This window comes from Ctenocephalides felis, unplaced genomic scaffold, assembly GCF_003426905.1.
Source record: "Ctenocephalides felis isolate EL2017-DRISC unplaced genomic scaffold, ASM342690v1 CF-g0.4_SCAFFOLD_01886, whole genome shotgun sequence".
In the NCBI taxonomy this organism is placed as follows: domain Eukaryota; kingdom Metazoa; phylum Arthropoda; class Insecta; order Siphonaptera; family Pulicidae; genus Ctenocephalides; species Ctenocephalides felis.
This window is the reverse complement of record NW_020538040.1, coordinates 175,718,034-175,744,463: the sequence shown is the minus strand read 5'-3', so window position 1 is coordinate 175,744,463 and position 26,430 is coordinate 175,718,034. Positions and strand designations below refer to the sequence as shown.

The 26,430-nt window shown below is 29.1% G+C and overlaps 1 protein-coding gene across 1 annotated transcript; it reads left to right on the top strand.

Moving 5' to 3' along the window:
* The first annotated feature begins 444 nt into the window (after positions 1-444).
* Positions 445-19,865, top strand: LOC113376294 (histidine decarboxylase-like). Its single transcript, XM_026616199.1, has 15 exons — positions 445-472; positions 5,445-5,617; positions 6,998-7,111; positions 7,194-7,316; positions 7,392-7,560; positions 7,629-7,738; positions 10,785-11,014; positions 14,663-14,733; positions 14,813-14,832; positions 15,403-15,501; positions 15,576-15,654; positions 18,469-18,738; positions 19,086-19,231; positions 19,461-19,641; positions 19,786-19,865. Exons 1-15 carry the CDS (start codon positions 445-447, stop codon positions 19,863-19,865), a joined length of 1,893 nt encoding a protein of 630 aa, XP_026471984.1.
* The last annotated feature ends 6,565 nt before the right edge of the window (positions 19,866-26,430 follow it).

Below are 26,430 nucleotides of genomic sequence, written 5' to 3'. Positions count from 1 at the left end.
GATGCTGGAGGGTGGACAGAGGGTAAGAATTTGTTTCTGCCGCATATAAAAACGAGAAATATCACTTGTTGATGCTACAGTACTGATACGGCATCTACCCTAACAATAGTAGTGCGGCTTGTAAGAATTCTATTATATTAAAAAATATATTAAAAAATTGTGCGTCTTGAATAATAAAAATTAAAATTACCTACCGGTAGGTATTCGGTTGCATATTTGAATAGTTCATTTATTCTAATAATTAGTTAAATAGTTATTATTCTATTAACTAATTCAGATACATATTTTTAACATTTAACAGCAAATAAATATAATAAAAAATAAAATTAATTCTATTTAATATAGAGTTAAAGTTCTACTTGTCAAATTCAATTATTGTGAAATTATTTTTGATAAAATACATATATTGCTATTTAGGCTATAAATCTCAGTGCACTGATAGAAATGGACTTTCAGGAGTACAGAAAAAGAGGTAACAAAATTTAAATAAAATTTAAATAAAAGTGAGTAAAATTCTATTATATTTTATAAAATAATTGCTTGAAATTCCAATTAACCAAAATAATGGTAGTATAATTTCAGTCTTTCTTAACAAACGTCTATTTTCGGCTTTGGTTTAAGACATCGGTGATGAAAATTACAAATTCAAAGGCTTTATAGTTTGTTTCAATTAATATCTCAATTTTTTAAATACATAATATATTTAATGAAATTTAATTTATCATATTTTACAAAATCTATATAAATATATAAATATATGTATTAGGGTGATCCTTAATATGGATATTACTAATTTTTTTTGCTTCCAGGAGCTCTAATTTTTCATTTATGATAAAAAATCGAAACTTCAGGATAGTCCGCACTTTAACCAAAGTTTCTTATGGTAATAACAAGGGTAAAATTCTACTTGTTTTTTTAGAATTTTATAACTTAGCAACAAATGAATCAAGATTTTGAGAATATGTAACATTGTATTTACTTATTTTGATCACGAATAAAAAAAAAATACAACAAAAATTTGATGAATTTTACAAATAGAAACTTTGGTTGGAATGCAGACTATCTTAAAGTTAATATTAGTTGCTAAAACTTTCAGAGCATTAATTTTTATCAATTTGAAAGCTTCTGAGCCCCTGGGAGCAAAGAAATTCAAAAATTATATATCATATATTTATAATTTATTAAATATATATAAAAATTATATATATATATATATATATATATATATATATATATATATAGATATATATATATATTTATATGTATACATAAACATAATGCCCGTAGCTATTTATTCATATTTCTGCAATATCATTAGAATCATTTCTTGCAGAAGTACCGTTGAATAAATCCCATTACATGACTAATGGCGCGTTTATAGGTACACGCTATGATTGTATTAATTAACGTTAACACCACAATCATAGTGACCTGTGACACCCAATAATAATTCATAATTCGAATGCGGTACATACTAGTAGGTTATGATGGAATAATTTTATAATAGTAATAATATACATTACAGTTTTCAAGAACGTTGTTATGTATGAACGAAGTAGGTTTATTAGGTATTAAAAAAATAATGAAAAGCTTATAAAATAATTTTGAAAATTTATGATTCAAGAAAAATCTTAATTTTATCATTTTTCCATATATTGCTAAATTGCTGTCCTTTTTCGATTAATAGCTTTCATTAACAGATCACAGAATGAATTGTAAAGTAATCATAAAAAATGTATATTTCTAAGAATTTGGCATTTTATTACGATAACTCTAAATACTACAAATATTAAATTCTTCTTTAAAATGTTATTGAAATTAACTCTTTTGCTATATTAATCCACAGGGCTATGTTTACGTATGTCGTCCATGAACGACATATCATTTATCACTATGAGTTAAACTATTGAGAATTCTAGTCCTTATTGTAATTTCTAGTTCATTAAAACCGTAATTATTATTTTTTTACATTTTTATTGGTAATGATAGAAATATAGACCCTCTCTCCCCCTTGGTGATACGTCGCTGTATTTAGAATTACCCCCCCTCCCCCACTAAACATCACGTGTATTTTTAATTACGTAAAATTTTCCGAACGAATTTTTTGAATTTACGAAAAACGTAAAATTTGTTTTTTTTGAAAATCTAGGTAAAAACTAAATACATGTGATATTTAACAAAGCCCCTCTTTCCCCTCGTGATTTTTTGTCAAACCGCATCAACCCCTGAAAGCCTCACGTGATTAATGGACGCACCCTAATCCAAACTATTTTTTGTATATGCTAAAAAATTGGGCAAAACCCAGCAAATTTCATTAGAAGTAACTTGTGCTTTTTTTGATTATATATTAAATTTGATTTGAAATTTGAAATATTTGTTTTGCTAATTATATATTTTAATTATACATTTTTTATTTGTTCTTTGAACAGTAATCAAAAGAAGTCCTATTGTATGTTGCGCTGATAATTCTTAAGAAGACAACCCAATGGTCATCATATGCATATTTGATTTTTCTAATTTTTAATATTCCTACATTTAAAGCAGCAATTCTTAGATAAGGGCTATCAAAAATTCACTTCAAAACCTATTTTCATCTGTATTTTCAAATCAGGTGACTTCTAGGTTTTCACCGAACAGATTTACATTAAATATTATTTATTGAACACCTAGTGCTTTTTCAATTTGCGCAAATCCTCTTTGGCACTTAATCCAAAAAATTGCATGTTGTGAATGCAAATCCGATAAAAATCATAAATAGGATCATTTTTTATCTATTAATTAGTAGACAATAACTTAATATTTATAAAATATTACATGTTCAAATAATAAATTCAAATCTAAACTCAAATTGAATAAAAGACCTAATCTTATTTGAAATGTTGAAGGTCTATGAAGCAAAAACAAAAAGAGTATAAAATATTAAAATTTGACTCATGAAATTCCATATTTTGCAATTAGTTTTAACATATTAACCAATTCTTTCCTTTGTTAGTCATTATGAATTTTTTTTTAGAAAAAAATCAGACTTTTGAATTAATCTCATTTTTATGAGATATAATTATGACCGTAGTGAAATATTAGAACAATATTGCCAATAGATGGTATATATATATATATATATATATATATATATATATATATATATATGTGGATGTATATATATGGTGCTTTCTTGAATTCAATAAAGCAAACGGCTTCATCGTTTGATGATCGTTTAGACTTCAGTATGGACGCCATAAACTGTTGTTATATAAAGAAATGTTCTGAGATTTAGCCGTAGAGGATATAACAGTACACAGTATACGTAATATATGTACCTATATGTAAATACGAATGTGGATCCAATGATCTGGGATTACTTTTATTGCCCCCGGATTTGCGTCCGGGTGTCCTCGCACGCATTGAAAAGATTTCATATGGTGTAAATTCATTGAATAAATTCAGTATTATTCTTAGTTAGCACTTGCTGCCGTTGACAATTTCAATATAGTTTCATTTTCAATAATATATATGCATAAATCATAGAAATCCAACTTTAACATTGAATATCGAGAACAGTTCGGTCGAATTTAGCCTCATCTGAGGTATATTTAATCCAAAGGGTCATCCAACAAAAAGAAATACTAGTGCATGGCATTGTGACAAATTGCTGCAACTTTTTGCACCGTTGAATTAAACATTCAATGATAAATAACAATTGTTTTAAATATTTTCAAATAATTATTGCAAGTTTCCTCATTTGTATTTTATAGATCTGATATATGTGCTCATATTTGGGCGACGACTTTTACATATGTTTACAAGAAACTGCTTTCAAAAAAAAATTTTCACGTTTTGCTTCATATCTCCAAAACGGCTAGCCCTGCTTTTGCCAAAAACTAATCCGCATGTCTCCCCATCAATACAAATAAAATGTTGTTTAAATCATTCTAAACTAATGCTCCGTTCTCTCAAAATCTGCTATTGTTTGCACTTTTAGTCGATCGAGTGTTTTTTTTATTCATTCAAATCGGTTTATCCGTGCTACCAAAATCGCGGACGGAAAATTGTATCCGTAAATTACACACGCACACACACATACATCCATTTTTAGGGTATGCCAAAATGTTGAGAAGACCATTAAATATAAAAAATATGCAAAAATTTTCATTTTCGATTTTTGTACGATTATAACTTACCCAACGGGAAGTTATTTATTATTAAGACTTCTTTCTCTTCATCGTGCAGAGATTACACTATTTTCCAGATATAGAACTGTGATTCCGTTTTCTTTTCTATTTATAATAATATCCAGTAAAGCTCTTTTCTCACCTACACTTAAGAGCACTTTTTATTTGTTACCTTTGTCGGTTTATTTTATCTTGTCCATTCATCTCCACAACACATATAAAAATCGAAGAGATAGTTTTTGTTGACCTTCCTTAGAGTTCATGTATCAGATCCATACATACATATTCATTTTTTTGTTTATAATTAATGGATTATAATTAAATTTCTGCTGTTATTAATACACAGAATAAAAGCATTCATTATACACTTTTGTAAATCTCATAGCTGTTATATATACATATATTTATAATAAAAACATAGAAGATTGCCCGAGAGCAGGTCCCTGGTATGAAGCACCACAAATCAATGATTTCTTTTCTGTCACTTGTTTATTATTTTTATAGCCATTTTATTTTCATTTTTCACATTTTTATTCATTTTTTTTCCAAACTTCTGCTTCCATGATTTTTAATTCTGTGATTTGGCTTTCAGTTCTCTGTATTTTACTTGAGAAGACTCAAGTAAGTCATCAACCATCAATATTTTTTTTCTTCCCACTCCTTTTAGTTCTTCCATTTTACTTTAGACGACGTCTTGTAAAAGAATGGGTCGATCTAACGTCCTCAGGAGAGTTTTTTTGTGGATGTTTTTTTTTTGTGCGGTATTTTTGTAAATGGATTTGTTCGAACCAATAAGGTGGCAGTATTTGGTCATGCGATTTAAAATATTTGATAATCTAGCAAGCTAAAACAAATTTCACTCAAAAATCTAGCGAGCCAAAACAAATCACACTCAAAAATCAAGCAAGCTAAAACAAATCACACTTAAAGATCAAGAATACTATCCCAGAAAATAAATGTCGTGTGATTCGGGTTTTATTCATAGGTCTATGATCCATTCACAAAAATAGCGCACGTTCTAAAAGCAAAATTTCGCTTGCTTGAAACAAATTAAGATCGATACGATGTCATTTTGTCTACTTGATAACCAGCATGCTAGCCGGCAGACCAAAAAGCAACGAAACAAGCGTCGTGAAAACGGGCTTTTAGGCTAATGTAGCATAATACCTAAAATTTGTATAAATCGATAATCATTGAAACAACAAATAACAGTAGCTTCTTAATGCGATTAGGAAATATGACTAATTTTGAATCTCATTCAACTATATCCTTAAGGCAAAGAAATGGTGGATTACATAGCCGATTATCTTGAAAACATACGCGATCGTAAGGTGTTTCCGGCCGTTAAGCCGGGCTACCTGCGTTCCATGATGCCGGAGAGCGCGCCAATCGACGGCGAGCCATGGGAACAGATCATAGGCGATGTCGAGAGGCTGATAATGCCCGGAGTGAGTAGTAATTGAATTGGTCAAAATCAAATAGTCCTACTAATTTGATTAAATCAATTAATCTATTAATTCATAATGACTACTTCATTTATGTCACACTTCTAGGACATTTCTTGCGTCCATGGAATTTTCCAGCAACATTTGTATTCTTCAGAATATGCTAATATGCATTTACTGGGTGTCCTAGAATTCAACGTCAAGCCAAAATAGGGTGATAGTGTTGATCGTAACTATCATAAAATGAAAAAAAAAAAACAATTTATCCCATGTACTTTTATGAGCTTGAAAGTGCAAACTAGAGCTTTGGTAAAAATGTGATCATTTTTAGGTTAATGTAGTTAATTTTTATTAATTATGTTGGTTTAAACGTTGGATCCATGACCGAAAGTAAATAACATTTCTAAGACCACAAGGACCATTTCTGAAACCACATTCAAAAATAATGACAACTGCACCAAGTTTCCAAAAATAAAACATTTTGTTAAACTATGAACTTAAAATTCTCAAAAATGTTTTATTCGAGAAACTCTCCTTTAAAAGTATGTAATAAGGCGTGTTGGTAAGTTCGATCAAAAGTTGGCCCATTTAATCAGTATTATAAAATGGTAAAACACTTAATAGTTTTATAATGAAAATAATCGATGTAAAAAATAAAACTTAAAAATAACACGATAACGGCTAATGCATTTTGCTCACATTCAGTCAAAGTACAACAAACATTTGAACTGATTGTGAATAAAGTATACTAGAAAAAATCATTTTAAATTTGATATATTTTTTAACTATGATTTTTATCATTAAACTATCAAGAATTATTTACCTTTTGATTTTAAAGCTTCTCAAAATACATCAATTTTGAAATTTTTAAATTCATAGCGAAAAGTCCTAATTTTTGAAAACTTCGAGCTATTATGTAATTATTTTTGATCTGGTCCTAGAAATGTCATTTATGGTTACCGATACAAAGTTTAAATTCACACAAATATCAAAAATTTGCTCAAATGATCGAAAAATAGTCATAGCTTCACCAAAGCTCTAGGTTGCACTTGAAAACTCATAATTTTTAAATTACATGATTTTTTTTTTCTATTTTTTTTTCATGATAGTTACGATCAATACTATCACCTCGTATTGGCCTGACGTTGAGTTCTGGGATATCCTGTATATGTAGATGTAAATAAATCAAAATTTTAAGCTGAGCTTTGAATTAGTAGTAAATGAATCAGTCTAAATCAAACGGTCCTCGCAATATATTTAAATGTTTCATTGAACAATATTAATTGAGATTTTGAGAATTGAATAATACTTATTAAATAATTGTTGATTAGATACAATTTTGAGAATTTTGTAATTACTAATGAAGTATCTATTATTACGTAGGTAACACATTGGCAAAGTCCGCACATGCACGCCTACTTCCCGGCTTTGAATTCGTTTCCTTCGCTTCTGGGCGACATGTTGGCTGATGCAATCAATTGTTTGGGTTTCACTTGGGTAAGAATACTTGGAATCGATGAACCGGCAAAATGCATTATAAAGACTTTTTAAACAACATGTGATTTATTGTCAATCAAAGGCTTCGTCTCCAGCTTGTACGGAACTCGAAATGATCGTCATGAATTGGCTAGGCAAAATGATCGGTCTGCCCGAAGATTTTCTGCATGTTAGAAGCACGAGTCTGGGCGGCGGTGTCATTCAGGTTCAAATTATAATATTCGTTTGCAAGTACTAATTTTATGATCCGCTATTCGTATAACAATTGCTTGATATTTAGACAACCGCTAGCGAAGCAACATTAGTATGTTTGCTGGCTGGGAGGTCGCGGATTATACGCAAATGCCAGGAAACCAACCCTAAATTATCGGATAGCGATATAAACTCTAGACTAGTGGCATACTGCTCCGATCAGGCGCACTCCAGCGTCGAGAAGGCCGGACTGATAGGTGATTCTACTACACGAACAAAGCGGCTGCAGGATTGCAAAGACTTAATTATATGCTATTATTTTTAGGTTTAGTATTATTGCATTACATCGAATCGGACGAGGATCTAAGCATGCGAGGCGATGCTCTGAAAAAATGTATAGAAGAAGACAGAAAAAAAGGACTGATTCCTTTCTGGGTATTTATAAACCATATACAGTGGTACCCCGACATTCGACTTTAATTCGTTTCGTAATCATGCTCGTATGTCAAATCGCTCGTATCTCAAAGCAATATATTGAAATGCTAATAATTAGTCCCAGCATGGTGGTTTTTGTTGAGTTTTTTCAATATTAAAAATAAATTTAGTATTTATTAATTTAATTATGTCCATTGTCCATTCATGGTATTGCGGTTAGACGTCTTTTATTGAACAAATTAAATTTGTCGAACTATTGCAAATTTTTTGGGAGATTTTTGTCCAAAACCTAAACTTTTTAGAGCTTAGAAAGCTGGTTATAAATTATTGAAAGGCCTTTAGCTGGAGTTATACCTTTAATCAACTCTTTCAACAGTGAGCATCAGTGCTGATAAATCCTCGCCATCTCATATTTTTCAATAATTTCAAGCTTTAATTCAAGATACATGACCGTTTTCTTTGGACCCATAGCTATTAAAGAAACAAATATTATGTAATACAGTATATGTCAGTGCTAGTAAATCCTTGCCACCTTATATTTTTTTATTAATTTCAAGCCTTAATTCAATTAACATGGTCCTTTTTTTGAACATATGGTTATTGAAGTAAAAAATATTTTGTAAATATATAAAAAGCAAAAAAACGCCAACTCAACATATTTAACTATGCCATCAATAGTAATGTATAGTCAAAAATTCAAACGTTAAAATAATTCTCCATAAATTTTTACTACATAATTATTTGTAATATATAATTGAATTGACTAACTATAAAATAATTCACCATCATCCGTAAAACACCACAATATTTTTATGGTAGTAAAATCAATTTTATAACAGATGAAATTTTCATATTTTCATTTTGCCATTATTTTTTTTCTAGAATACTCTTACACGCTCGAAGCTCATGTAATAATAATTTCAAGCTTTAATTCAAAAGACATGGCCCTTTTTCTGGATCCATGGTTATTGAACTAAAAATATTTTGTGAATATACGAAAAGCAAAAAAAAAAAATACTAACTCAACATATTTAACTGTACAATCACTATTAATGTATAATCAAAATTTCAAGTGTTAAAATGATACTAGATAAATTTGCGTGGGTAAATTGTTACTACATAATTAATATTAATATAAAATTGAACTTACTAACTATAAAATAAATTACTATCATAAAACACCCAAAATACTTTTATGGTAGAAAAATCATGGTTAAGCCTGATCAAATTTTGCATATTTTCATTTTGTCGTTAACATTCTTCTAGAAAGCTCTTAATCGCTCGAGGGTCAAATCTCGAATTTTACTCGTATGTCGAAGCAACGAATCGCTAATTTGGTGGCTCATATCTCAAAATACTTGTATGTTAGGTTATTTGTGAGTCGGAGTACCACTGTATTTAAAATTATTTTAATAATACTACTATATTTTTAGATTGCATGTGCCTTCTAACGAGATTGTAGTACAATATAATATGGAACTACAATTTCTGTATATTTCCTTTCCCAACCAAATAAAATTTGATACATTTCTAATGTTGCGATATTCTTTAGAAGCATTTCTCTGGAGTATTTTTTCCAATAAGTAATTGCACGTTGGGCATGATATTAGTTTGATTGTCACAGAGGATTTCAGTCAACTTGCTGACGTTTCACTCCCCAGAGAGCCAATTAATTATAATAATACCGTGAAACGGATTAGAGCGTTTGCTTCTTGTAGAACAGCAATGCTTTTAGCTTATAGAATCGACTTCGTTTATTATAATTGCACAGACCGGATATAAAATCGTGGGTGTGGCTATTCTAAATGTCTTATCATTGTTTTTCGAATGTTTTACCATGTAGCAAATGACTAACGGAAACAAATTGCTATCATTTGTGAAAAAGTAACTGCGGGAGACTAGAATACATCTGTGATTTTAATTTTGATGGAAATGTTTTTGTGAATGTGATAACATCTAAACATTATATACAAATTGAAGAAATTAGATCAACTGGTAATTGCACTGCATTTTTGTATAATCACCAACATTTGTGACTGTTAATAAATATTGCTAAGGGATTGCAGTTATTGCTAGGATTGTAAATAAATCGCAGTTGGAAACTAAGTAAGCACAGTTTTCTTGAGAAAAATAAATATTTTTTTCTGAAACTAAATAACTTTTTTTTGTGAGGAATTGTCCATTTTGATCAATAACTTGTTGTCAGCTTTCGAACAGCATCATTATCCCACTTGCTTAAAACTTGTGCTTTTTATAAGCAAAAACTTATAATTATAATTATAATTATAATTATATATAATTAAGAATTTGGTACAATTTGACACCGTCATAATCATTGGATCGTATTGCATTTGAGGGGTTTTGTACAGATATAAATCAAAAGTAATAAGGTGCAAGTTTAAGACTGTATGGTGGCTATAGCAAACTATCCCAACCAAGTTCTAATAATTTTTGCCGAGTAACAAAATATATATGATGCCAACAAATAAGGAATAAATCACCGTATCGATTTGCCAATTTAGGCCGCTATTCTTCGCCTGCATTGTTTAATTTTGTTAATTGCTCAATGTAGACATTAGAACATTAGATAGTTCGGTTGGGTGGTAAGAGTAAAGTAGACAATTCCTTTGTAATCAACTTCAACTTCACGAAACCAGAGCGTTTTCATATTTAAGTGAAAAATAAGCAGAACAACATTTGGCAAACTATTCTTGACACAGCTTTATTTTTAAGGCTTGCTCCCTATAAACAATTCACAACTTTTTTTGAGCTTAACATGCCATTTTACTTTTGCATACATTTTCAATTTGATTTTCCATATTTCAACAGAAACCTACGCAATTTATCAAAAAACTTATCTTTTTTACCGATGGACATCTAAATTGCCGTCTATACATTAACAAAAGATATTTTACATTTACGTCAGTTAACTTAAGCAAAAGCAAACCGCACTTATTTAGTTGCCAACCTATATATATATATATATATATATATATATATATATATACATTTAATAAATTTCAATAAATGAAAATTACCTTATTAGGTATGCGCAACTCTGGGTACGACAGGGGCATGCTCATTCGATAACTTAATCGAACTTGCTGATGTTTGTACAGAAGAAGATCTGTGGTTGCACGTGGATGCGGCGTACGCGGGCAGTGCGTTCCTCTGCCCTGAATTTCGACATTGGCTTCAAGGTGTCGAACGTGCAGATTCGATAGCCTTCAATCCGTCCAAATGGCTGATGGTGCATTTCGATTGCACGGCTATGTGGTAAATGAAAAATAATCATTATTTCTAATATTTATATTATATATTATTATCTTAGAATTAGCTTATAATCAAGATGCTCTTTTAAACTAAATTTAGTAAATATAGTATAAATGAAAGTCTTACAGTTAGTAAAATTTAGAATAGTACCGAAACTCATTTTCTATAAATCAGAGCTATTTTGTGGTAGTTTATATTATTTATATCTCTTTATCAACTAACTATCTACTTTTAAGTTTCCACCTAATGATAATGAAAAAGAACCATAGATCATTAGATAGAACAGTTCTAAAAATAAGGCCGAAACATTTGCATTATATTATATCAACTTTAAACTAGTGGTGCATTGCATCGTACCTTCAGGCAAATTGCAGGAACTTTCCGTACCGTAATTAAATATTCGAGAATGATTTCAAATAGATTATTTAATTATTATAAGACAAAATATAAGAGTTTATAAAATGGACGACGACGTTTATATATGTTTACATGTTTACAGTAAATAAACAAAACTTAATCAAATGGAGTTAGAACGAAGGAATTTTTCTAATATTTTTAAGAATTATATAAACTAAATTGCAAAGGTAAAACTATTTATTTGAAGTATATAAGAGAGTTTAGAAATTTTAGTTAAAATTATAATTAAAATCCATTATATTCAATCTAAATAAATTAAAATTTTTAATATTTGAAAAAAGAATTAATTTTTTTTTTCTTCACTAGCAAAATGTTTTATGAATTAATCAAATCGGCAGCTTTGTTCTGTCAAACACTGCCATTTTTACACTTTTAGTTCTTTATCGCCAAAACGGCTAGGTCTGTCTTTATTAAAAACTCATTACCACGTCTTATAACAAATTGAATGTTTTTTGACTCATTTTATTTGTTTATTTCAATTATTTTATTTCATTTTTATTCTGTGTATACGTCACACATTAGCTTATAGGATATGTATACTGATTGCTAATTATAAATAAATAAAAAAAAAATAGAAAAAAAATTGAATTGAATGCTTCAATCTCCGAATGCTCCCAAAAACTGAATCTATTTTCTGCACACTTTGCTTCGTATCTCCGAAACGGCTGAACCGACTTTTGCTAAAAACTAATCAGCACATCTCCTTATCAATAGGAATCGATTGCGTTTTGAACCATTCAAATCGGTTGATCCATGGTCCGAAAACGTGGACAAAATATTGTATTCACATACGCTCACACATACATACACACATTTTTTCTAAGGTGAACCAGAATGTTCCGAAATTCTGAAACGTAAAGATATGCAAACTTTACATTTTTTATTTTTAGTCGATTACAATAACTTACCCTCTACAGGAAATTAATAATTAAAATTAATTTATTATGAATTTCGTAAGTCTTACTTGACTCTTGACGTTTCTATTATATATACAATAAAAATTCATAAAATTAATTTCTTTTTAACGTTTTATAGTATGTTTTACTACGTCTCTTAAATATTATCATCAGGTAATTATGATCCTACAATTCAAAAACATTTTTAAATAAAATTCAGTAAAAATAGTGCAAAGTAAAATCAGTGCCTTAGTCAAATTTAGAATAGTATTGAGGCTGATTTTTGGTATTCTAAAGCAATTATTTTGCTTTTGATCGATTTTTAATAAACTCTACTCATTTTTCTGAAACATAATTCAAAACTATTCGATACCAAATTAGAAAAAAATCCAAGATATTTTTGAAGCCACTTGTTTTTATTTATTACATAGAATAAAAATATAATACTGACTTTGTAAAATTATTTAAAAATTTGTAAAAAATTGAAAAATGGCTAATATAAGTCTCCACATCAACTCATTCTATTCGAATATTGCAACTGAAATTCAACGATGTTATCAAAAATTGTTGAAAAACTTTTAGCTCGTATGACTTAATTAACTTCCACTAATTAAGTCAGTGATATAAAAATAGTCGTATTTCGTTCGTATTCAGTTACATTTAATAATTCATGTTCAATTAATGTTGACCTACGTTACTTTATTGAAATGACACTACTTTATGCAAATCGTATCAGATTACTGTTATAATATTATTGGACGATTTTAACGTACATAATATATAAATGATTCAGCTCTTTAAATCAAATTATGAAATTCAGTACTTTTCGCTTTAAAAGTGTGCTAATATCAAATTGACGAAATAATTAGAAGTAATTATGATTCCTAAATATAGAATAGAACTAAAATGCAGCATTTTTTTTCATCAACTAACCAGATATGAAATTCAAAATTATTACTTTTACAAGTGTGCCTAAAATAAATTGACATATTATTAGCGATTGATATTAAATTTTAAATTTATGTTTTAAATAAAATAATTTCTTAACTGCGTAGCTATTTTAGAAAGCAACCGAACTGCTGACCTTAGTCAATTTCTGATATATTTTATTAGATTAGAATTTATATATTTGATTTGATGAAAAAATAAGGAATATCAGTTATGATTTTATATACACGAGTAGTTCCGTATCAGAAATGAATATGCAAATTAATTTACATATTTATGCAATATTCAATTTTCTGGTTGTGAATATTCTTATAATATGCTATTATAAAAAAAACTAGGGGAAAGTCCCGTAACGCCGGACGGCACTAAGCACCGGACATTCTATTTAACACGCATTATTTAAGCGAGTATAAATCATTTCAAAATACAAGTGAAAAGGGCATGGGGCGCACACAAGGACAGGATCACGCGCCAAGCTTCGCCTGTGACGCACACGGCCACGGCGAGAGCAACCCTTTCTTGTTTTAGGCGCAAAATCAAGGCATCGCCTAAATATCAATAAAAGTAATTCTAGCATATTTATTCATTTACAATTGAGTGGTATGCAAAGATAAAAATTCTACTTGATTGTTATTCGTAGAAAGGTAGAATAGTATTAGATCTTTTAACGAATTTTAGTAGGTGCCACCAAATGAACGAAATGTCTGTCCCTTATCACCGGACACTAAGTCGTCCCTTAGTGCCGGACAGTAAACATATTGATATTTCTTGTGAGAATTTACGTAATTTATTCCAATTATTTAATTTTGTTCTGTATGAGAGCTAACGGTCACTACATACCCCCATTTTTCGTATTTCCTAGTCAGAGAATGAAAAGCTTAGGTGAATGCACCAGCTGAAAGCATCGGTGTGGCCCAGCCAAAAGGGTAGATGAATAGTGACATTTTTTGCAATATCTAAGAATATTCGTCAAAGACACATGTGCAGACATTCCAAAGTGTTGAGTTGCCTATATATGTGATCAATGCAGGTTATTTTGAAATGTCCGGTACTAGGTGCCACTGTTTAAAATCATATTTTTTGATACCAAAGTTTGATTGATAGTATTAACTATTTTTCAGCCCACATTGCGGTTTTGTTAATTCAGTATGATTTCTAACTTTGTTATCTAACAAAAATCATAATTTAATAAACATTTCGTAAAATATTTTTTGATTCATTTATAAATAACCTTAGGTGTGCGCCACTAGGGGACTTCCCCCTATACTTTATTATTCACATGTGTCAGATAGTATAGTATAAATTAAATTATTAATAACTAAGTCATTGTAAATATTTATAACGAATCGTAACACTAATGTGTAAAAAACAAATTATTTTTTATTTCCAGGGTGAAAAACAGCGAATCTTTACATCGAACATTCAACGTCGATCCTCTATATTTGCAACATGAAAATTCAGGTATTTTATTTAAACAAAATTTTTAAATATTTTTTGTTTGTGTTATCTTATAGAAGTAAAAACTATTCTTTTACATTAGGTCTAGCTATCGATTATATGGTAAGTGTGCTAATATAATTGTCCGGTAATTTAATATACTAAATAGAAGTAAAAAACTCACTCACTGGAAATAGCATTTGACCTTTTTAATTACGGAAGAAGATATTACTGAAAGTTTTGTCGAGATTATTGATTGATCAAAGGTTAATTATCTATTAATTTAAATCTGTTAATGTACATTGTTACAAAATTAACCTAAATTATTAAAGAAATTATTCTATATACATATACATATATCATAGTTTTAAAAGTTTGCTCGTGGATTTTATCCAAAATTATAAATAATATTTTTCATTTATAAAAGTTTGTAAAGTATGACCAATTTTTTGTAGGTTCTGCAATAGTAAGAAATTTTGGAGCTTTTTTATTTGTGGTTTAGAAATTAATTTTTCATGGACTTCCACATTTACAACATAATGTCTATAAAAATATTGTATTTTCTCTAACTGATATATTAACTATAAGATATAACATTATTTGCAATGTGAAACTTATAAACTTTTAGATGTTTGATGATGACGCATATATAATTATTTTACTACTTAATTTTATTTAATAATTATTTTCTAGCATTGGCAAATACCTTTGAGTAAAAGATTTCGTGCTTTGAAATTATGGTTTGTTATCAGAAGTTTTGGAATAGTTGGTTTGCAAAATCATATAAGACAGGTAAATAAAAAAACATACGTAATTCACATATTTTAATCAAATATTAAAATCTTCATCTGTACTTTTTATTTCAGGGTGTAAAATTAGCCAAAAAGTTCGAACTTCTCATTAAATCTGATCCAGATTTTGAAATACCTGCTGCTAGGCATTTAGGTAAACGATAATCAATAATTAGTTTATAAGTAATCCGTTCAATTCAAATCCAATCAATCAATAATTGGATTATCAATTACTAAATTTAAAATATGTTTCTAAAAGGCATAACTTTTCTCATTACTTAGAGAATTCGTTCGAGCAAGTATTTTTCGATCACCGTTTTTTATTTTTTTTAAATTGAGACTATATGATGGAATTAGTTAATCATTGATTAATTCTAATAAAATTAATCATTTTTATACTGGATGATAGGTTAAGGGTTTTAGTAAATAAAAATCCAATGTCATTTTATATCGAACCCAATTATCCCAATTTGAAAAATAATGGTTTATCTTACTCCAAAAGGATACAAATCATTCTCAAAACATAAAAAAAAAAATTAAAATTGTGTCTATTTCTTTCAAAAACAGATGCCGAAATAAAAAAAATATTGTTTAGTACTAGAATTGCAAAAACAAAATAAAAATAAAACATTTGGATAATAAAACTGGATTATGAAATAATATTAAAAATCCATTTGAATTCAAATGTTTTTTTCACAAAAATAATGATGTTAAATTCTGAATAACCATTTGAAATTATAAACTCACTAATAATTTAAATTTAATTTTTTATAATTAAAAATTATACGATTTAGTAAAGCAAAACTTTTAATGACATAAAATTGCCTTGGATACCGAGTGAAATTTTGTAATATATTTAATTAAAATTATTTGATTTAAAATTACACGATTTAATGAAGAAAACTTTTAATGATGTAAAACTGGTTTGGTTAATAGATAAAAGTTTGTTAAAAATTAAATGCGCAAATATCATTTCAACAATTTGCACATATTTGATAACATAGATAATACTAACATGCTAAAGATTAATAATGAAGCAAAATTTATTTGATGTAAAAACGGTTTGATAAATAAATACAATTTTGTAAAAAAATGGTACCAAAAATTGAATTTTTTAAAAAAAGCTTTAATTTTTTTTTGACAAATTTGAAAAAAGTTAGATTTTTGTAGATTTTGAAATCTTTGAAAAAATGTGAAAGCCGTCAAAAATATAATTTTTTTATATTTTGACATTTTTTGAAACTTTTTTTCTGAAAGCAATCGCGCTGCGAAAATTTGTATCCGTACACACACACGCACACACAATTTTTCTAAGTTATTCCAAAATGTTCAGAAGGCTTTGAAACATAAAGATAAATATAAATTGACTATTTCGATGTTTTTGCGATTATTATAACTTACCCCACGGATAGTTAAAAATATCATTTAAACAATTTGCTCATTGTTTTATACTAAGTCCCCTAGCTTGCTAAAGATTATTACAGTGAAATATCATCGAATAGCTTTGGCGATTCATTCAAAGAATATTGAACTGCCTAAATCGGTTGGTTGAATCATTTCATAAACGTGGGTATGAATTTTTTTTATAGATCTATTATTTATTTTGTGTACTTGAATATTTTTTATATTCATTTACGAACATCGGAGAGTTCATCAACCGCTTCTAAGAATCGTTCAACCTTATAATCACACTATATGTTCATTATATATATATATATATATATATATATATATATAATATAATATATATATATATATATATATATACGAGTATAGTTTTATATAATAGCTGACAACGCATTTAATGATTATCAATTATCTCGACACATCGAAAACGCGATTTTTTTATTGATTGCTAATTACCTTATATAGTTGCGTTAATATAAGTGAGGTTTTAGCACCGGTATAAACTATAAATCATAGATTTCTTGACACTAGGTTGTTATTTTAGATATTTGAAAGGCATAAAGGAGGAAATCGATACTCAATATTTTTTCTATCAAACAAGATTCAATTAATGGTTAATATTTTATAGCAACATGTAAAACCACAAAGCTATATCTGCATATATAATATAACTGTACAAAATATCGTTCAAAATTATTGAGCAAAAATTAATTTTAATGATTTTGTGGATGAACTGTTAAATCAAAATTATAAGTTTAAACGTTCAATTAACTGTTAAAACCATATAGTCACGGTGCCTGATAGATCAATAAAATAATATATTGACTAGGCGTGCATGGCATTATGCATTAAGAAAAATTGCTGGAACTTCCTGTAACGTAATAAAACTAAATCAATAAATATTGATGAATAATTAATAACAATTATTTCAAATATGTTCAAATAGATTATTATAAATACCTTAAATTCCATCATTCGTACTTTATAAATTTAAGAGCACATAAGTGCGTATATTTGGGCGACGATCTTTAAGTATGAGGAAACATAAATAAAGGCTAAGTGTGAACCTTTTGTAAAAGTTCTAAAAATTAAATAAAAATCATGAACGGTTGAAGTTATTTATTTCATGCATATAAGTGAACTTTGAAATTTCTAAAACTTTGATTTTTTTAGAGATGCTTAGCATTTTTTTAATTAAAATTCATTTTTTATTTTATAATTTTTTATATTTTAATATTTGAATCTATTCCATCCCAAAAATCAGCAAATTTTGGTCGTACTTAAAAAAAAGTTTGAATCGAATGATAATAAGCTCTAAGAAGTAGATAAAATTCATAAACAGTTAAAGATTTTCACTTGATGCATGTATGTGAACTATGAATTATGTTTCCAAGTGCAAGTATCATATTTCTATCGACTTAAAAGCCATCAGCCGTTGACAAATTTTAATAATAAAATTGATCGAATAGAGATATGCCAACCGTTGGGTTGACTTTGAGCTTATTGCAAAAGCTCATAAAGTTCTGATTGATGTTTAAACAAATAACTATTTTTTTTCTAGGTATGGTGGTGTTTCGCCTGAAAGGCGAGAACGAATTAACCGAAAAGCTCCTAAAAAGAATGAACAGTCGTGGAAATGTCCACTGCGTTCCTGCTTCTTTAAAAGGAAGATATGTGATACGATTTACCATCACATCCCAGCGAACTACAATTCAAGATGTTTTGGAAGATTGGGCAGAAGTTCGCAGAGTTGCTGATGAAATCCTTAAGGAACGCAATGTGCAAAATGGATATCTTGTAGGACCTACGAGGATTAAAGTTCCACTTGGTGGTGAGGAAACAAATGGATGTGGTTGTGAATGTAATACTAAATAATTATAAAAAAATAGACGATTTGTCAAAAATTATGATTATGATGCATTTAAGAATGAATCTAGTACAGGTACAAAAATATTCGAAAAACAAATAGAATTTTTGAATTTTTAATCCAACTCTACGACCTGTACTGACTTTAATGCATCGACGTCAACTCACAAATGTAAACGTTGTAGCGATAATATTAGGCTCAGCGATTTGAGTAATTTGTAAAAAAATATTTTTATTTTTTTTGATAGTGCTTCGATATCATTGAAATATAAGAAGTAGATGTATTAGTCTAAAAATGCTCCCTGTTTTCAGAAACCAGAGAAAGAAGTGATACTTTTGGATCTAGTTTACTCCTGGCTAATAGTCCCATGTCACCAAAAATTATTAATGGAAGTTTTGCTGCTATTCATGATATAGAAGATTTGCTTGTTAGAGCTTGTTCTACTTTGAGATTAGAGGTAATAAACATAATTTTGAAACTGTTAGTAAATATATTTAATTGCACATAAAATATATATACTGTATTTCACATCAGTCAGACAAATTGTTTGGTTTGTTTACAAATAAGTTAATTTTATTTAAAAATACAGGGTTTATATTAGTGGATTGTCCAATATATTTAACAATTATTATATATGAAAATATTATCAGGTTAATAGAATTACAATTGTTTCTTTATTTTTTTAGGAAAGTCCTGCGATGCGACGACGAATTAGAGGAATATTAATGTCTGGAAAACAATATTCATTGGATTCAAGAATGGATTTGGTACAAGGTTTTAGTGCCAATACGACTGAAAGAACTCTTACAACCTTGTCAGAAGGTTTGCCGCTTACTAAAGAAGATCTTGAAGAAAATAAAGAAGAAGGTAACTTTTTTACCAATGAAAACAAGTCCGGCACTTATTGATTGTTTAAGATAAAAAATGAATTCTAAACACTATACGATTTTTAAAAAAGCTTATCATTTTTTAAAACTTACTTCTTTTTTTAAAATTTTTGTTAATTTCAAGATTTGCACCTATTTCATCCAGAATATCAGCAAGTTTTGGTCGTACTTAAAAAATGTCTAAATGGAATGACAACTCATTGATTGGGCATCCTGGTATGATGGTATAAAAACTTTATATATTTTTGTCAATTTTATTAAAATCCGATATTTATTTTTCGATATTTTTATTAGGTTAGGATAAAAAAACTATTCTAAATACTGAAGATGATAAACCAATAACTTAATGTAACGACCACAGTTTCTGCAGTATTCTAGGCTCCTGTGAAACGTGGAAAAAACCTTAACGTGCAATTTTATGAAATTTTTTATTTTGTGAGTTATCTTCAAATTTTTTAAAGGCCCAACCAAACTTTTAGATTTTCTTTATTCATATTTTTTATATTGGGATATCGTAGCGTGTTCAGGATTTGAAAAAAATGAAAAACATTTTTTAAGAGACGTGAATGATATAAATAATTTAATGGGCTGATTCTGCCGTAAAATAGATCAATGTTATGGCAAGGCTATGTTATGCAGCAGTTTTTGTACAAAATGATACTAAGTACTGTCAAAATAATATATTTTTACTATGAGATCAGACGTTTTACACAATAAAAGCAAATTTACCATAGATCATATACTAAATAAGCTGCTAGTCCTCATTTGTTTTCTATTTCATAAAGTTTATAAAGATAGAAGAAGACTGTGACGTTGCTTAGTGAACGAGCGTTGCCGACAATCGTGGAATATTCCCGATTAGTTAAATGTTATATGTCATGTTTTATTTTAATAATATAATGACAATTGAGATAACTGATAATTTTCTAAGAAATGATATCAATAATATTAAATATTTTTCATCATAATAGTAAATGTAATTCAAATATTATATGTGATAGTTTTATTTCAATAATTTAATGTAAATTGTGTGGAATAATGATTTTGTAAGAGTTTTGATATTGAATATACATAAAATCGAATCCACCTGTTAAAATCGGTTTATATATTATAAGGTTCATGCATATGATGGTGTTTAATCATTTGGGAAGGTTCCAGGAACCACTACATAGTCTGATTTTTTTCTTCTCAACAATTTAACAATTTCAAGCACAAAGTTCATGCATATGATGTTTAATCAATCGGGAGTGTTCCACGATTGTCGGCAGCGCTCGTTCAGCAAGTAACGTCATAGTCCCCTTCTATCTTTATACACTTATTTTGCATTCGACTTGCACTCGATGGAGTGCAAGGTCTTTGGAATTCAATCATAATTTATCAAACCACACCAACAAGATGCATAATTATGAGAATATTTGAGTTAAATAAGCGTTTTCTATATCATGTTTTCTATCTAAAACGCCTGACTGCACAGAAACAGCAAGGCCTTTAACAGTATTTAGTGCCATTTTGTATGAGAACTTCTACATAACATATATATATATATATATATATATATATATATATATATATATATAAATAATGGGTGTACTGCCCTAGGGCAGGTCCGTGAGCTGAGTTAAAACTCCAACTCGATTCAGGGAAGGATAGTGTGAGAGATTTCCCATTGCCATTGGAAACATATTTTGATCTATGTTTTCAATTGAAAATAGGCATCGCGCTGCCCGATGTCAGATTGCCAGTGCGGGGAATCGAACGCGCGACCCTGTCCATACAAAGTCAAAGCGTTAACGACCTTCGCCACGACGAACCTTTATATTTATATATAGATCTATTTTTTAATCTACCCCTTAGTTTCCGTTATCTTCAATATATTCAAATTTACAGATAATGAATTTTTACAAGCCTCGACATCTATCAAAACATTGAGGCACAACAGCGTCAAGCGTTAGCTGGCACTTTTCTGTTGCTGTACCGACTGCTTTTCGTTCGCTTGTTTCTCATCAGACGGAGGTACAGGTGAATTAACACCTGAGGCTACGCAAATATGATAACGTTCGTACAATTGTTGTGGAAACGAACATATTCTAGACTAAATTGATAAATTGATGAATATATAGAGATGAATTCAGAATTCTATATATACAACAAGTTTTCAGATGATAATTTTGAAAACATTTTTTTATGTAAATCGTAGTAATTAAGAAACTAAATTTTGAATTAGTTTAATGTTACTAATGTGAATTATATTGATTAAGTCTAGAATATGCGTATATATATATATTTAATTACACATATACATTTATATACATATATGCATGCATTTATATAAAATACATTCGTATTACAATAGAAATAGAAGGAGCACATATTGCCCTCCTATATTTAATGTTATTGATAGCGGTACATTGTGGACACTGATCATTTGTTTCTTTTTCAAAGTCTTTTGATTTACTAATACCAATCTCCAAATTACTAAGGACTTTTAAAAAATTAAATTTTTATTCATCAGTGTCCACAATGCACCGCTATCAATAACATTAAATATAGGAGGGCAATATGTGCTCCTTCTATTTCTCGTTTGTTAATATAACAGTATTTTATTATTGTACACAAATTTAGTGTTCAATCAATTTTACATCATAATTAATTTTTTCTGTTGTTTTTCCTGGTTTGATTACTGAATGATGACACACATCAAGTGTCGAAACGTTTAATGGAATAAATAATTTTGTCATTTAATCTTTTTTTTAATTCGACGATTGGGCTGCAAAAATATTACAAATATATATATATATATATATATATATATGTGTGTGTGTGTGTATATATGTATATATATATACATATTAATTGCAATACGAATGCATTTCTAGTTTCTTCTTATTAGCAATTTAAGAGCATAAATATTTTGGCAAAAAGTAAAATATATTAGCAGCTAGTAATAAGATATAGTTCACAAATTTGCAACAATAATAAGATAAATGTTTAGTCATGTAAAGAAAAAGTTTGGCAAGTATGAGTTTGAAATAAATGTATATATCTGTGTATCATTGAACTACAAGATCGTTGGAAAAAAGTTACATTATATTTATATATATGTAATACTTTATTGCATACTAGTATATATAAATGCTCAACTCTAAGCATGTGATTATTCCAAGTTGTAGAATTAAAATATAATTCGTAACGGTAAAATTTAAGATAAATTTTAGCAGTCAAAGATTAAACACTATTTTTCACTAGTTTATTAAAATTATGCGCGCTGCATTTACCTTAAACAAAAGCTGATGTCACTGCTTTATTTATTTTTAGATTATATAATAATATATTCTAATAAAGATATATGTTTAGCATAGAATTTTCGTGAAAGATAATAATAACATTAATCATACGTGAGTGACAATAAGACAAATTTGTCATTTTGAAAGTAAAAGTATATAATTTGCGTACGTTCGTAAAAACGGTATTAGAGTTTAGTAGGAAGTTCGTAAATACGTCATATAACCTATCGCTGTTAAACAAATTGTGAGTTGTATAATTTAATTTTCAAAAGCGACTTCAGAATATACTGAATGGCTGTATGATAAAAAATGGTTATTCACAATATTTTGTCTCCATTTGAAATGTGATTTTGTTTATTTGAAATATTTTCTTTTGTACAGATTTTCTAAATATTCAATTTTTAACAATGAACACTCCGAGTGCTATAAAATATTAAGTTGGCAACTATGTAAGTGCGGTTTTTAGATTAGATGGTCCAAATGAATTTACTGTCCATGAGTAGAAAAGAGTTTTTTGTTCGATTGCGTAGTTTTTGTTTAGAGTTCCTTTACATAGCTTTTTGAGTTCTTACTACCAATTCATACAAAAATAGGACAGTAACATAGAGTTTCCGTAACATTTGTATTTTATCAGAGAATGGAGGTTTATGAAGATACTGGGCTGATACAGGTTGATTTCAACGAATTTGGGAGTTTGAAGTTTATTCACAAATTTTAGATTTTAATAATAAAAAAATGTTGTTAAATAGTGGGCATTTTATGAAGACTAGAACCTGTGAGTGATAAATGGAAGCTATCCGCATAGAAGTACAAATTCTAATATTTTTGTTGAAAGTTCAATTTGAGCAATTATATTTTAAAAACCAAACCAATAATATCACAACTAATAACACATATCAAAAAGACAACTATCTGACTACGTTCAGTAAAACTTCTAGCTTTTTTTGCTGTCCTTTAAAAATTTGTCAGCGGGTCCTTTTTGCCTCATAAAATGGGACGGTCAGAGGGCAATAGGTTTAATGTCTTATTTTTAATTTTAAAGGAATTTGTCAGTTAATTTTAAACGTCTTTGTCAGGGTAAAGGTTCAGTTGGTCCTTTTTGCTAATAATAAGGTGATCATACGCCCCGGATTGGCCAGGGCAGTCCCGGATTTTCACCTTGTGTCCCGGGTTTTTCCGAAAGCAATATTCGTTCCGAAATTAGATCATTTGTCCCGGATTGTCCCGGGTTCCAAAAAGTATGGATTTAAATTGAATATTTGCAATTACTTGATAATAAAATTACAACTACAACTACAACTACATGAAGACATATACAACGTGTATGTTTATATAGAAAAATACGTTACAAATGAGAAAATTGCCGAATGCAAAATTCTGAATGCTGGTTAAAATAGCTTCTCAATTTAATATAATTAATTTTGAACATCACATCACATATAAATAATTTCGAATTTTTATTTTACCAAAAATTATGGAAACAAACTATTTGACGGTCTAGCATAAGTGCTAAATTTTACTAAGTTAGGGGGCGTCTATTAATCACGTGAGCGAGTTTTTAAGGATTTTTAGACCCTTCTCCCCCTTGGTGATACATAGTGGTATGCAAAATTACCCCCCCTTTCCCAGCAAGCATTTTTAGTCACGAGAAAATATTGTAAAATGTTTATTTTTTTTTTGAAAATGTATGAACTTTTTTCAAAAAAATTAGTTAAATAATAAATGCACATGATATCTTATTATACCCCTCCCTCCCCCAGGTGATATTTTGTAATTTTTTGTCAAACCCTCCTTCCCCGAAAAACCTCACGTGATTAATGGACGCCCCCTTAATTATGAAGAAATTTGAACAAAATTATCCTCTGCCCTTTGTCCGGATTTGCATACCTAAAAGTTGCAGTCCTGGTTTGGACATCAAAAAATTTGGTCACCTTATTTTTATACCACACATGTGTAAGCTTTTTATATACGTTATATGAAAGAAACTATTGATGAATGAATCTATCTAAAATTTAACAATACGTCTTACAAAACAATTGAATCACGTATACTTAAAAAACATAAAAGGTCTTGTAAACTAAACAAAAGTGCTCAAAAAAAAAAACGAAGAAAAATCTTGATAGGGGATGCCGTAAGAATCAACGTGTTGGCTGGTTATACATCTTTTTCTCTCAACTTTCAATTATTGTTTCTAAAAATTGCTAACATCACCTGTTTTTGAGATATCGTGGTGAACCTTCTTACCCGCAGACCCTTAAAAACTTAAAATGACGAGCAGAGCCCGCGAGCAATTGCTAGTGAATATTACGGGCATAGCCCGCGTACGATATTCAGGCCAGAAGCAAATATTACGCATTTCGGGCATGGCGCGGTATGTTGAATGCAAGTATTATAAAATATTTATTCATACGAAAATATAAAACACAAAATTATTTTTATTTTTGTGATAAACCGTACACTATGAGGGAAAATAGTCATAACGCCGCCCCAGCTTGAACAACTTTGGGCCGACATTTACGAATCAAAATTGTAAGTTAAGGGGTTAAGCAGCGCTCTACCCTATACATTTATATTTTGTCTTTTATGTTCAAGTTCGTTTCCCAAGTTCAAATACCATCGTATCATACTAATCGCTATAATAAGCTATCATATTACTCATTGGAGTCCGTGGAATGAGGAAACGCTTAATTCTCCGATTTAGCAGCGTTCACTGTCATTGGCTCCATCGGCTCGAAGACCAAGACCGTCGTCTCGTCGGTTACCCGCGTCCGAGAGTTCGCGCTATTAGCTGGAAATATGATTATTCTTTTTCGAATCGTTGTTCAAGTGACTTTCTCTTTTAGCTGCGAGAGAAAGTGAACACGTTTCATATGGAGGAGCGTCGCGCCTCTCCCGCCTGCTCTTCTCATGACCGCGATGCCGATATCGTATTCACAATGTGTAACCGAAGAGAAAAAAGACGGAACGTACTAACGAAATATTAATCTTATGTTATATGACCGATGTTATATATATATATATATATATATATATATATATATATATATTAGGGTAGTCCTTAAGATGGACATTTTCGAATTTCCTTGCTCCCAAGGGCTCAAATGCTTCCAAATTGATAAAAAAAAATCTCTACAAGTTTTAATTCTTAATATTAACTTTTAGATAGAGCGCAATTCAATCAAAGTTTTGTATGGAAATACCATTGAAAAATTTTCAAACATTTTGCGGAGCGTCGAATTTTCAATAAAAAATGACACAAATTGTCACTTTTAATTCATTTGTCGCTAAGTTATACCTAATTTTTTTTTTTAATTTTCAAAATTTTTGCCATGCCATTTACAAACGAAGTTTGATTGAACTGCGCACTATCTACACTTTCAGAGAATTAATTGTGTTTTATTAATTTGGAAGCATTTGAGCCCCTGGGAAAAAGGAAATTTGAAAATGTCTATATAAAGGGCCACCCTAATATATATATATATATA